This window comes from Loxodonta africana, chromosome 25, assembly GCF_030014295.1.
Source record: "Loxodonta africana isolate mLoxAfr1 chromosome 25, mLoxAfr1.hap2, whole genome shotgun sequence".
NCBI lineage: Eukaryota > Metazoa > Chordata > Mammalia > Proboscidea > Elephantidae > Loxodonta > Loxodonta africana.
In genome coordinates, this window is record NC_087366.1 from 43,723,003 (window position 1) to 43,736,743 (window position 13,741).

The window sequence follows — 13,741 nt, forward strand, 5'->3', positions numbered from 1 at the left end:
TTTAATTGTACAAGGTACTTTGTATATAATATCCTATTTAAATTTCACCCACTAAAGTAGAAAGTACTATTAGCCCCATTTTACAGATGAGGGAAGTAAGGCTTAGACAGCCTAAGTATATCACCCAAAGTTAGACATTTGGAAAATGGCAGAGGTGGGATTATTGCCCAGGCCATGGTAGAGCTGTCACTGAACCACTCCACTGGAAACCTTCCATACTCCGGACAGCCTGGCCCATGGAATAGGGCAACAAGAGCCGTGCTGGTTCTGGTGCCAGGACTCACCTTGAATGAGTCATTCAACTCCTCACCTGTCAAATGAGGCCAATGGACCAGAAACTTTCTGCAAAACATTTATCCAAATACATCTTATATGAAATCCCAGCATATAAATCAGGCAATAGAGGAAATGTTTGGTGGAAGAGCTCTCTGCCCTCACACCCCTGTTTCCTGACCTTGGGGTCTCCCCAACTCACCAGCAGTGGCTCCCAGGCATGGCTGTCTTACCATGGGATATTGAAGAGCACAGGATGATCCCCACTCAACTGGATGATCTCTAAGAAGCCTTACGTAAAGCCCGACACTTACCAATATAAGCTGCTCCATCAGTCACCATGTACTTGTTGCGATTTAATTTAGGAAAGGTGTTGTTCCTTTGTTCTTTTGTAGCACAAGCATTCTCTCTTTCCAGATCAAAAAATTTCTGTAAGACAATGGAAAATAAAGCGGGTGAATGGAGAATGTTTTCGATCTTGTTCAAAAGCACAAAAGAGGGCATTATCCAAATATCAACAACAGACCTCATATTGAGTTGTTATAAAACCATCTTGTGACTCCATATAGATGAAGCTATTTTCTCTCTCAAAGCTATATAGGCAACAAGAGGGAAAATTAGCATGCTCAACTAGGTCTATAATTAACACTTTGAAGCTACAAAATGAACACAAAATTCATTCTTTCAACAGGGCGAGGACCAGAAGGTTGTTTAATTCTAATTGTCTTATTCATTAGGGTGTACTGGCATTTGAAGTCTGCCTCAGGGTGCTTTCTGTGGAGCTTGCCAATGAACTGAATGAATATTCTTACATGTTGCATACATTATAAGAAGCAGCAGGCCCATCTCAATGACTAGCTGATTAAACTGGGGATTTGCAAAGGTCAACGGAGATTTTGCCAAGGGAACAAATACTTTCCTTCTAAACACCTAGGTCTATAAGCTCTTCTAATAGGCAACTAAAACAAATCACAACTTAAAGCCAAGAATGCTGAATTTCAACTTTAATGTGGTTCAAAGAGCAGCATTCCATTTCACCCAGGGCCAGGGTTGGAGAGATAAGGGAAAGGAAACGAGAGCTAGAGTAGCTAGTCTACTTAATTTGCGTAGTGGTTAAGTGCTATGGCTGATAACCAAAAGCTCGGCAGTTCCAATCCGCCAGGCGCTCCTTGGAAACTCTACAGGGCAGTTCTACTCTGCCCTATAGGGTCACTATGAGTTGGAATCGACTCAATGGTGAGGTTTGGTTTTTTGGTAGATAAGGCTGGGAGTCCCTGGGTGGTGCAAACAGTGCTTGGCTGCTAACTGAAAGGTTGGAGGTTCAAGTCTACCAAAAGGCCTGGCCGTCTACTTCCAGAAAATCAGCCATTGAAAACTCAGTGGGGTACAGTTCTACTAATTCTACTCTGACACAGATGGGGCTGCCTTGAGTTGAAGCTGATTCGATGGCAACTGTTTCAGGTGAGGCCGGAAGTGTGACTGAGATCCCAGGAGCCAGTCAGAGGCAAGGGGCTCAGGAAAACATCGGAAAATGTTCAATATTTTTAGAACTTCATGGAATCTATCTGGAATGTCTTATAGCTGTGGAACCATGTGTTTGAAAGAAATAAGAGGCAGAGAGAAAAACGTGATGATACCTAGAAATGCAGAAATCATTCACAGTTTTAAAACTGTTCAAATCTGGTTTTGGAAATAATGAAATCGACCTTCCCCTTCCCCCCAGGAGTGGGGTAGGGTGATAAACTAGGTGATCACTGAGGCCCTTCTGGTCCTGAAAATTCTATTTTGATTTTTTGAGGAACCCTTGAGGTCAGTGCACAGGCCACAATCTACCATCCAGAACTGTCTATTCTGCTACACAGAGGAACATTCTCCCACGGGCATGTTGCCATTGTTATAGGTTTACATCTCCTGCAAAATCTGTGTCAGTTTGGAAGGTACACATGTAGCCTGTGTGGACTACTGAAATTGGCTTAATAGCCAGGGGATGTTCTTAAATCATAATTATATATTCATGAGGACATGTGAGTACTAAGAGCACCATGACTCAGTAACAGCTTTTAGCCACCTCACTTGGGTATTCTATTTATTACAAACCATGTCCAGTCATTTGACTATTTCCTTGTGAGGAAGATATTATTGTGGAAGAAGGATGAATTTAAAAAAGAAAATCGTAATTAAAGGACTAAGACAAGTGCCTTGATCATCTAGTGCTACTATAGTAGAAATACCACAAGTGGATGTCTTTAACAAAGAGTAATTTATTCTCTCACAGTCCAGTAGGCTACAAGTCCAAATTCAGTGCATCAGCTCCAGGGCAAGGCTTTCTCTCTCTCTGTTGGCTTTGGAGGAAGGTTCTTCCCATCAATCTTCCCCTGACCAGGAGCTTTCCTACATAGGAACCCCAGGTCAAAAGGATGAGCTCTGCTCCTGGCACTGCTTTCCTGGTGGTATGAGGTCTCCATGTCTCTCTGCTCACTTCTCCCTTCTATATCTCAAAAGAAATTGGCTTAAGACACTATCTAATCTTATAGATCTCATCAATATAAGTGCCACTAGTCCATTGCAATACATCACAGTGACAGGATTTACAACACACAGGGAAATTACATCAGATGACAAAATGGTAAACAATCATACAATACTGGGAATCATGACCTAGCCAAGCTGACAGATATTTTGGGGGGACACAGTTCAATCCATGACAGTGAGCCTGACCCAAGCCATGGTATTGTCAATCGCCTCATATACATTTGAAAGCTCGACAATGAGTAAGGAAGACTGAAGAAGAATTGATGCTTTTGAATCGTGGTGTTGGTGAAGGATATCGAATATACGATAGACTGCCAGAAGAACAAGCAAATCTGTCTTGGTGGAAGTACAGCCAGAATGCTCCTTAGAAGGAAGGATGGCGAGATTTTGTCTTACATTCTTTGGACATGTTATCAGGGGGGACCAGACCCTGGTGAAGGACAGCATGCTCGGTAGAGGGTCAGTGAAAAAGAGGAAGTCCCTCAACGAGATAGACTGACACAGCGGCTACAACAATGGGCTTAAACAGCTTAAACAGCTGTGAGGGTGGCACAGGACTGGGCAGTGTTTCATTCTGTTGTACACTGGGTTGTGTTTCCGTACATAGGATCGCTGTGAGCGGCAACTGACACTACAGCACCTAGCAATAAAAAAGTCAGGAACAGAACGATAGTTTGCGGCTTTGGTGAGAATCCATTTGCCCTAGAAAGTCAAATGTGGCCCCAAAGGAGGGAAACAGCTTTATTTGGGGAATGGAAATGACAGCTGAAATCACATGTTATTCACTGACATGTTTTTAGATACCAGGTGTAGGTGACTGCAGACAAAGGCATTTTCAAAGTGATTTCTTAATTTATGAAAAAAATAAGAACCCAGCTAACCAGGAGAGCCTTGTGAGTTGCACAGCCTTTTTTCATGAAGCACCTGGAGGATACAACCCACACCAGGGCAGGCCCTGCCCACCCCTGTGAGGACAGAGATTCGCTGCGTAGCCCCTAGGCCTTCTTGCTGTGGAGGCTCCTGAAGATAAGCTGTGTGCAGGGCCCCCACAGCCCCCTTTTAGAAATTATTATTATTTTTAATTGTACTTTAGATGAAGGTTTACAGAACAAACTAGTTTCTCATTAAACAGTTAGTATACATATTGTTTTATGACACTGGTTAACCACCCCATGACATGTCAACACTCTCCCTTCTCAACCTTGTTGTTAGGTGCTGTTGAGTCACTTCTGACTCACAGTGACCCTCTGTAGAACAGATCAAAACACTGCGGGGTCCTGTACCACGCCCACAATCATTATAATGCTTGAGCCCACTGTTGCAGCCACCGTGTCAAGCCATCTCCTTGAGGGTCTTCCCCTTTTTCATTGACCCTGTACTTTACCAAGCATGATGTGCTTCTCCAGGGACTTGAGAAACAAAAGAGGAGAAGGCCAAGATATTTAGTGGACAGTGTGGGGAGCACTCCCATCTGTTACTTGGTTTCTACCCTTTTGGGCCCCCTAGTTGCTATACTTCTACTTCTGACTTTTGGGCCTCGTCTCCTCAAGCTTCCGATAAAGTTTGTGTCCTCTAGGTTACAATAATTCCAAGATGATGCAGGATTTTCAGCCCATCCCTGAAAGTGAGACCGCCAGTCCTTACAAAACTTTAGACCAGATAGGGAGAGATTTCTACTCTCTTAGGCAGGACAGTACCCATTTGCCATCATGAAGAAGTTACAGAAGAGACCTTCACCCACGTTCCCTTTAAGAATAAAGAGTATTAAATCTCTCAGGGGGATTGAGACAGGTAGGGTTAACTGTGCTGGTGGAACAAAAGAGCTTTCAAAAAGATTACCATCTAGAAGTTGGGTAAACAGAAACCCACCCTGTCAACATAAGATAGGATTGGGGCAGCCCATGAATTACTATCTCTTTCTTAGTGTCTTTCTAGTCCCCTCTTCCTTTGCAGGCTTCATATGCACAAAGGAGCAGAGTGTGACTGCTGTTTGACCTTCCTTAGCCCTCCAAAGATGGCGATGTAGTGCCGAAGAGCAAGTGTGTGCGCGCTATATCCAATAATAAGTGATGCCAAGGGCTCCCTAGAGGACTCCATCCTGAATATCAGCGGGTTCCATCTTAGATTCCAGATGCTCTCACAACCTAATTAACATACACCGCCATTCTGAGAAGTACCCACACCTTGAAAGAAGCCCACTAAATATTCATTACTCTATTGTCTCCACTGAACCCATATAAGCCCTAGCCTTGCTTCCCTTTTCAAGTCAGTCTTTTGAAGAGGCTTAGATTCCCCTGACTCCTTTTGCTTGACTCAAGCGAAAGCTTGCTGAAGATAAAGTTTGTCTTTCGCGTGTATTCTTACTCGGGAAAAGACAAGGACGCTTTGTGTTAGATTGGCAATTGGTAACAGGCTGATCTCTCCTGACAACATGTCCAAAGTACATAAGATGTAGTCTCGCCATCCTTGCTTCTAAGGAGCATTCTGGTTGTGCTTCTTCCAAGGCAGATTTGTTTGTTCTTTTGGCAGTCCATGGTATATTCAATATTCTTCGCCAATACCACAATTCAAAGGCATGAATTCTTCTGTCTTCCTTATTCATTGTCCAGCTTTTGCATGCATCTTAGTTACAGTTTGTTGAACAATATGGCTGTGCTTAGACAAGTCCAGGTAAGTCCAGGCTATGTTCAGACAAGTCTGAGCAAGCCCACAGAGGGTCTGAGAAAACAATCTCTGCCAGAATGTGGCTATGCCTAGGCAAGTCCAAGCAAGGCCAGGCAAGTCCAGGGAGGGTCAACCAGTCAGAATCTTGCTGAGAAGTTCCTGCTTTTTGACTATAAATATCTCTCCTCAGCTCCAGCAAACTAGAGGCTGTGTTGACAGCTTTTTGACCCTATGTTTCCTAATTCACATATTGTTTTCTCCCTCAATAAAACGTTTTGTTTTTTCTTTAAGCAGACTCTGATTTGTGCTGTACCATAGGAGATTATTAAGAACATGCTAGAAATCTCATTTTCAATGGGATTTATTGAAGTCCCAAATTCCTACATAGAATTATAAGGCGAAATCCTGTCCCTGAAAAATTAAGCATCTCATGTTGTCTACCGGGTGGCACAAAGGATTACGCGTTCTGCAGTGGAAAGCCCTGGTGGCACAGTGGTTAAGAGCGCAGCTGCTAACCAAAGGGTCGGCAGTTCGAATCCACCAGCTGCTCTTTGGAAGCCCTATGGGGCAGTTCTACTCTGACCTATAGGGTCACTATGAGCCAGAATTGACTCAACAGCAACGGGTTATGGAAAGGTGGGTGGTTCAAGTCTGCTCAGAGGCACCTCAGAAGAAAGTCCTCGTGATCTATTTCCAAAAGATCACAGCTATTGAAAACCCTGTGGAGCACAGTTCTACCCTGACACACAGGGAGTTGCCATCAGTCTGAGCTGACTTGACGGCAACTGGTTTGGTTTCTAGCATGTTGTTCGTTTACATAGTATTACATAACAACAACAACAACAAAAAACCCAAACCCATTGCCATTGGGTTGATTCCAACTCATAGCGACCCTATAGGACAGGGTAGAACTGCCCCATAAAGTTTCCAGGGAGCACCTGGTGAATTCAAACGGCCGACAGTTTGGTTAGCAGCCATAGCACTTGACCACTACGCCACCAGGAGGCATAATCACTACGCCACCAGGAGGCATACATATACCCAAATAATTCTCAACTACGACTTGCCTTCAAATTCTATGAATGTAAATTCACAACTAAGTGAGGATCTTAACAAACACCAAAACTTCAAATGAAATGTGAGAAAATGAATGAGTGCATAAAATGATAATATGAAACTATATTTTAAAATATTTTTCACTGCCAAAGATTGTTATTGGAAGTTCACATGTACGTATATACTGCTTTCACAGACGTACAAGGAAATAGACATTTTATTCAATAGCACAGTAAATATAATACTTACAACTTTCAAACTGCAGTTGGCTATTTCAGTGCAAATAGCTTTAAGAGATGAAATAAAGTTAAATGTAAGGGGATCAGTTTCCTTCCAGAAGCTTATAAGGAGTCGAACTTTAACGCTTCGCAAAACTAACGCTTCTCTTATTTTCCCATCCAAATCTGGCCAATAAGTCCTGCAGAAATAATATACACATAGACAAAAATAAAGAAAATTAGTTTGGGAAAGAAACGTACTATCCTGCAGAGAAAATGTATATTAATCAGGTCATTACTTTGTTCTGTAAGATGTAAACAGCCTTGTAGGATATGTTGAAAAAATGGCTCCCGGAGAGGCAGACCCGCCCTGCCTAAAGCGAGGGCTCCCACCACCAGCACCGATGCCTGGTGCTAGGGTGCATGCAGACTGACTGCCACCGTGTGCCACCCTCACTACACCTCCAACCTGGGCCTCAGTTTCTACGTGCATTAAGAATTAACTTTCCAACAGAATTCCTGTTCACCAGCTCTGACCCAAATGCCACTCCAATCTCTCTTCTTCTGTAACTGCCTCAAAACAAGCCTCTGCTCTGATTACCTGAGCTCTCATATGCTCTTAGCTCCAGACCGTCCATAGCCTCCTCTCTCCTGGCCAAGCCTCCCACTACTCCCCCGCCTCCTATCCTTTCTGCTGGGCAACTGGCATTCTCCACCAGGTGAAATCTTTTCCCCGTAAGCTCAGTTTCTTTCATGAATCCTCCTTTAGCCTTTTGCCTTAACTAAATCCTGGTTCTTCCCTAAGGCCATGGCTTCTCCTCATGTCCTTCCATGTGTTTTCTACCACAACCCACCCAGCTGGTTTAGGATGTAGGGTCAGCTTTCTCCCATGCCCACACAATGTCATTCCAGAATTGTCCCTTAATTCTCATGTTAAAAAAACAAAAATCTTATATATATATATATTTTTTTACCACAATAAAAAAAAAATACCAAAAAACAAAACCAAAAACAACTTTCCTATCTTAGTCCCAACCTTTAAATCCCTCCCCTTCAACACTGTCATTTGCAGAACTCCTTTTTTACCTTCAGACATCCCTGAAAGATTTTGGCCTTTGGCACCCAGCATTTATCTCCACTCAAACCTAGCCCTCATTTGGGGAAATCCACTGCTTTGACTAATGGTATATCATTAACAACCTTGGCCTGTAGGCTCGCTATGAGTTGGAATCAACTCAATGGCAACGGGTTTGGGTTTTTTTTTTTTTTGTCAGTCGCATAGTCACTACACCTCCAAAGGTCTCCTCTTTCTATCTGACCTTGGCCTCCTACCTTTAGGGTCTCTCATACTCTTGCTCAGGCTAAACCTACTCTTTGACCCACGAAGGCCCCAGATCCAGCATCCCTACATTTTCACCTGATTCATCATCTCTGGCTTGGCCGGATCCCAGCTCTGATCCATCTCCATCTTCCTCTAGCTCTTGGCAAACGTAAATCCTGTTTCAGTGCTGTAATTCCTGGTGCCTGATTAATTTCTCTACCTAAAAAGCTGAGGACTACTGGAAAGAATAATCTCAGCACTGTACAGACTTAAACCACAACCAAATCAAACCCATTGTAGTGGAGTCAATTCCGATTCATAGTGACCCTATAGGATACAGTAGAACCACCCTACAGAGTTTCCAAGGCTGTAAATCTTTATGGAAGCAGACTGCCACATCTTTCTCCTGAGGAACAGCTGGAGGGTTTAAACCACCGACCTTTCAGACAGCAGGCACATGCTTAACCACTGCACCACCAGGACCCCTTGTGCAGACTTTCAAAGCCAAAAACCAAACCCATTGCCTTTTGAGTTGATTTTGACTCACGGCGACCTTATACGACAGAACAGAACTGCCCCATAGGTTTCCAAGGAGAGGCTGGTGGATTTGAACTGCCAACTTTTTGGTTAGCAGCCGAACTAGTCTTAGGCAAACACAAATGCATTCTGGGCCCTCAACTCCATTGGCAATATCTTGTGTTTTGGCCAGTTCCAGCTCCTGTACCTTTCTGTAATTATTTCAAATTTTACCCTACTCCAGAGCACTTCGTTTCTTCCTTCATTCATGAGATGAAGGCTATTAATCATGGTCTTCCTCAGCTCTCTACCGTGTATGTCCACACAGCTGCATCCCCTTTCCTTCCACCTCAGAGGATAAGGCATCCTTCTCAAGGTCATGCCCAAAGCTGCCCTGAAATTTCCCCAGGCTGTCCTCTTGACCTCATAGTGTCCTGTTGCCTCTGGAACTCCATTGGGTAGCCATTTCTTCTTAAAAATACCTTCAACTTTTCCCTCTGAGCTTTCCCTTTGCTGGAAAAAAAAATTTAAGTCTCTCCCATTCAGAGAACCCTGTTTTGACTCTGCATTGCCTTGTGGCTGCAATTTCTCTATTTCTCTCCTCTTTCCAAATAAACTTCTTGGTAGTGGAGTCTATAACCTCTGACTTGAGTTCATCGCTTCTCATTCACCACTCAGTCCACTGACCCCAGCCTCCGGACCGTGGTTCTGCTGCAAATCTTTTAGTCAAACCGATTAGTGATACCCCAACTGACAAATCTAATGGACGTCATTCAGTTCTTATTTTATTGTTAGATTTGGCTACATGTGTTGATGGTTCTTTTCTTCTTCTTTTTTTAAATAATTAAAAAAAAATTCTTGTTGTTATTGTTGGAAATATAAACAGGAGAACTCACAGCAATTCAACAATTTCTGCGTCTACAGTTCAGTGACATTGATTACATTCTTCAAGTTTTGTAGCCATTCTCATCCTTCTTTTCTGAGTTGTTTCTCTCCCATTAACAGGGTAAATTTGCTGCCCCCTAAATTTCCTATCTAATATTTCAAGTTGCTGTTCACAATTTGATTCATATAGATAGATTTTAAAACAGCTCAATCCTCAAGGCAGACATTCTTCACTAGGTAAGCTAGATATTGTTTGGTCTTGAGAAGACTTCAGCTCAGGGGATATTTTTGGTTTAAGGTTTTTCTTAAAAATCAATTCCATTGGTTTCTAGGACTCTGTAGTTTACTGTTCTGCCCCTGATCTGATGGACTGCTCCTTTATCTGTCGTAAGCTCTCTTCCCTAAATATCAATGCTTCTGTAAGATTCTATCATCATCTTGCTGTTCTTTCACTCTACATGCCATCTCCATGAGTGGCTTCATCTACATACTGGGCTTCAACTGTCATCTATATTCTTAATAAAACCCGTTGCCATCAAGTGCAACTCATAGTGACCCTACAGGACAGAGTAGAACTGCTTCATAGGGTCTCCAAGGGGCTGCTGGTGGGTTTAAACTGCCTACATTTTGGTTAGCAGCTGAGCTCTTAATCACTACGCCACCAGGGCTCTCTATATTTTTAAGTACTCCAAATTCATGTCCCTTGGCTAACCCCCTTTAGAATTCATTCTGGATATCTCCCTGGATCATCATGTAGCCTTCAGTATTTGTTTAGCCTTCATCATCATCTAATGACCTGAAGTAAAAACCTGGGAATCGTTCCTGTATTTGTTCTCCCTTTTACCAGTCACCATATACCTCAACAATATTCCTGGAATATGCTCCCTTATTCCATCCTTCCTAGTATTGCCTATCTACCAACCTACTAACCAACCAGTTGCCATGGAGTCGATTCTGACTCATGGCAACTCCATGTGTCTCAGAGTAGTACTGTGCTCCATAGAGTTTTCAATGGCTGATTTTTTGGGAGTAGATTGCCAGGCCTTTTTTCTGAGGTGCCTCTGAGTGGACTCAAACCTCCAACCTTTCACTTAGCAGCTGAAGTTCATTAACCGTTTGTAGCACCCAGGGACTCCCTAGCCAAAAAAAACCAAAAACCCATCACCGTCGAGTTGATTCCAACTCATAGTGGCCGTTGAGTCGATTCCGACTAATAGCGACCCTATAGGACAGATTAGAACTGCCCCATAGAGTTTCCAAGGAGTGCCTGGTGGATCTGAACTGCCAATCTTTTGGTTAGCAGCTGTAGCTCTTAACCACTACGCCACCAGCATAATTCGTTTCTCCACCTCCAATCTTGCTCCTGTAAAGTTCATCCTCCACCATCTCCAAGGCAATCCTTCTAAAAGCAGATCTCGTCATGTCATTCCTTTGATTAAAAAAGAGTGGAGGCTCCCGAAGCCACAGAATTCCCTAGGAGTCAGCGCCCTCAGATCCTGCCTTGCCCACCTCTCTGGCCTGATCTCTCTCCACCTGGCCTTGGGCTCTCTGTTCTAGCACTGAACTTGTCACAGCTCCTAGCGCTTGTTGGCTATTTTTTTCTCCATTTGAGACTTTGCTCTTGTGTCACTTGTACCTGGAAAACTCTCACTCACTTGGTTTCAGCTGTCATTTATATTCTCATCCTTTTTCTAATTCCTGCATACTTTAAAATGTAATTCAGGTGGTTTCTCCTCCGGTGATCTGAAATTGTGTCACAGGTGCCCTTTCTCTGAGCCTTTATAACGTTCTATACATACAGCTGTTGTTTTATACTACCCACTGTGTTATAATAATCTATTTTTTGTCTATTATTCCTTCTTAGATTGAGCTCTTCATGCTGTAATCATTATTGTACAATGTTCAATAAATATTTGTTGAATGAATACATAAATAGGAAATATTAATACCCTAAAGACTAATCAATCTGTATTTTTTATTAGTCCTTCACAGGTTTACTGATTTTCTTCTGAGAGATACATTTCATGTGACTGAAGAAATAATGAACAGTCCCCAAATTGAGACTTAAATAATTAAGTGAATGGCTTAAAGAAACACAGCCTGACTGCTATATTAGAAGAACTAAAATAGACCTTCTGATTTTTTTTTTTTTTAATTGCGGGATTTATGTGGCCACATACCACTGTTTCATTCACTTCTTGTTGCTTTAAAAAGTAGAAGCGATGCCTCACACTATAGCTAAATGATGGTATGTAACTACCTCTATGCTGTTTTTAAGTGCTGTCGAATAGATTTAGACTCATATCAACCCCATGTGACACAGTAGAGCTCCCCTAGGGTGTTTTCTAGGCTGTAACCTTTACAGGAGCAGATATCCAGGTCTTTCTGTCACGAAGCCACTGGGTGGGTTCGAACCACCAGCCTTTTGGTTAGCAGCCAAGAGCTTAACCATTGCAACACCAGGACTCCTTTATCTATATCCACATCCATAATCTTATCCATATCCATTTTCATACCCATATCTCCATATTATATTTATGTATTTAAATATATTAAATATTGAAAAGTATACATATATTTACATGTTGTCAACCATTTGTAATTCACGAGTATATAAATTATTTCCCTTTCGTTGGAGAGTTTGGCAGTGTGTTAGACTAAAAATTAAATCTGTGGGATATTAATTCCATCAACACACTAAAATTTGATAGTAATTTTACTTGTTTATTCAAGCTGAATTCACTCTCGAAAAACCTTTCCAGGATTATATAAACACAAATAGTCAATCTGACTTTTAAAAGCTTTTTCATTCATATGACTGATAAGACTTGAATTATAACCCGGGTGTTTGGACTATGCTTTACGTTTCTCGGAGGACTTTTCACTCAGAATGCTAAAGGGATTTATAGGTTTGAAATTTTAAAAATATGACGAAACAACTACTCTTTGAATAGCAGATGAAAGGGTAGATTAACAACTGAAATGTAAATTTTCATATAAGTCTCCAGTTCTTCAACATTGTTTGTTTTTTCTCACTTAAGATTTCTAAGATATTTTAGATCCTCCATATTAATTATTTTCCCTTAGACTCTGAGGGATCACGGGACCGTAGGAGTTCATGTGACTTCATGGAGCAAAAGTTTTTAATCATTCCTGAGAAATCTTCACCCCGTCCTAACATCAAACTCGATGAACTTGATCTCATTCTTCTTCTAAATAACAGGGAAATTATGTAAAACCTGTTAACGTTTCAAAATCTTTTCAAGGTGATAATGAACTCTAAAACTACATCTAAAACCAAACCAACTTAAAAAAAAAAAAAACTACATAAAAACTATTAAAAAAAAAAAACCCAACTATACATGAGGCAAATATAAAAAGGAGGGATAGAAAAGATAGAAAGTACATGGAAAAAAAATCATGGCTGTTCCAAGGATGCACGATATTTTAAAGTAAATAATAACGGTTACCTTGCAGCTTAAAATGATTTTTGACTCTATCATCAGCAGCAATCGCTTTCTGGGAGAAGCACTCTGTTTTGCAATCTCATAGCCATTTGCATAAAGAAGTTGTATATTATGCAAATATGGGGTTGGCAATATGAAAAATATTCAAGCAATATAGGGCATGCTTAATCATTTAACTGCAATAAATGGATGTTTTGAAATTATAGTTTTCCAAATTAAAAAGGTCTTGGTTGCAGTGCTGGAAATGTGCACTTTGAAAACTTTTCCTGGATTAAACTAATTGTTCACGACATTTATAACCACCTAAATCTCTACGTGCCTAGCAAGAAGCAAAAGCAGGATTTTCCAAAGTTTGTCACAAATTCTGCTCCTAAATTTACTCCAAGTCTTTGCATGTTTAAACAATGATGACTTATTGAAAGAGCTCTCCATTTTTAAGACGCTCTCTTTCTCAGATACAGGGATGGATTGACTGAGGAGTTGACTAGATGGCAAAGGGTGTTTTATTATGGGTCTCCTTAGAGTTGAAAAGAAACTTTGAAAATTTATTATTTACTGAAGACTGACATGAATAAAGGAGTCCCTAGGTGGTGCAGTTAACATGCTCGGTTGTTAACTGAAAGGTTGATGGTTTGAGTCCATCTAGAGGTGCCTTCGAAGAAAGGCCTGGCAATCTACTGAGAAATGAGCCATTGAAGCTCTATGGAACACAGTGCCACTCTGGCACACAAGGGGTTGCCATGAGTTAGAATTGACTCCATGGCAACTGGTTGTGTTTTGTTTTCACATAAATAGAACAAAGCATAAGT

At 41.5% G+C, this 13,741-nt stretch overlaps 1 protein-coding gene across 1 annotated transcript in view; it reads right to left on the minus strand.

The window, feature by feature from the left end:
- The window catches only part of PLD5 (phospholipase D family member 5), a 419,603-nt gene that overhangs the window by 5,518 nt on the left and 400,344 nt on the right, over nt 1–13,741 (minus strand). The window contains exons 8-9 of the mRNA XM_003411011.4: nt 6,775–6,943; nt 588–702 (exon numbers count right to left, since the gene is read on the minus strand). Coding sequence (XP_003411059.2) covers nt 588–702; nt 6,775–6,943 — 284 coding nt within the window. The remainder of the gene's footprint in view (nt 1–587; nt 703–6,774; nt 6,944–13,741) is intronic.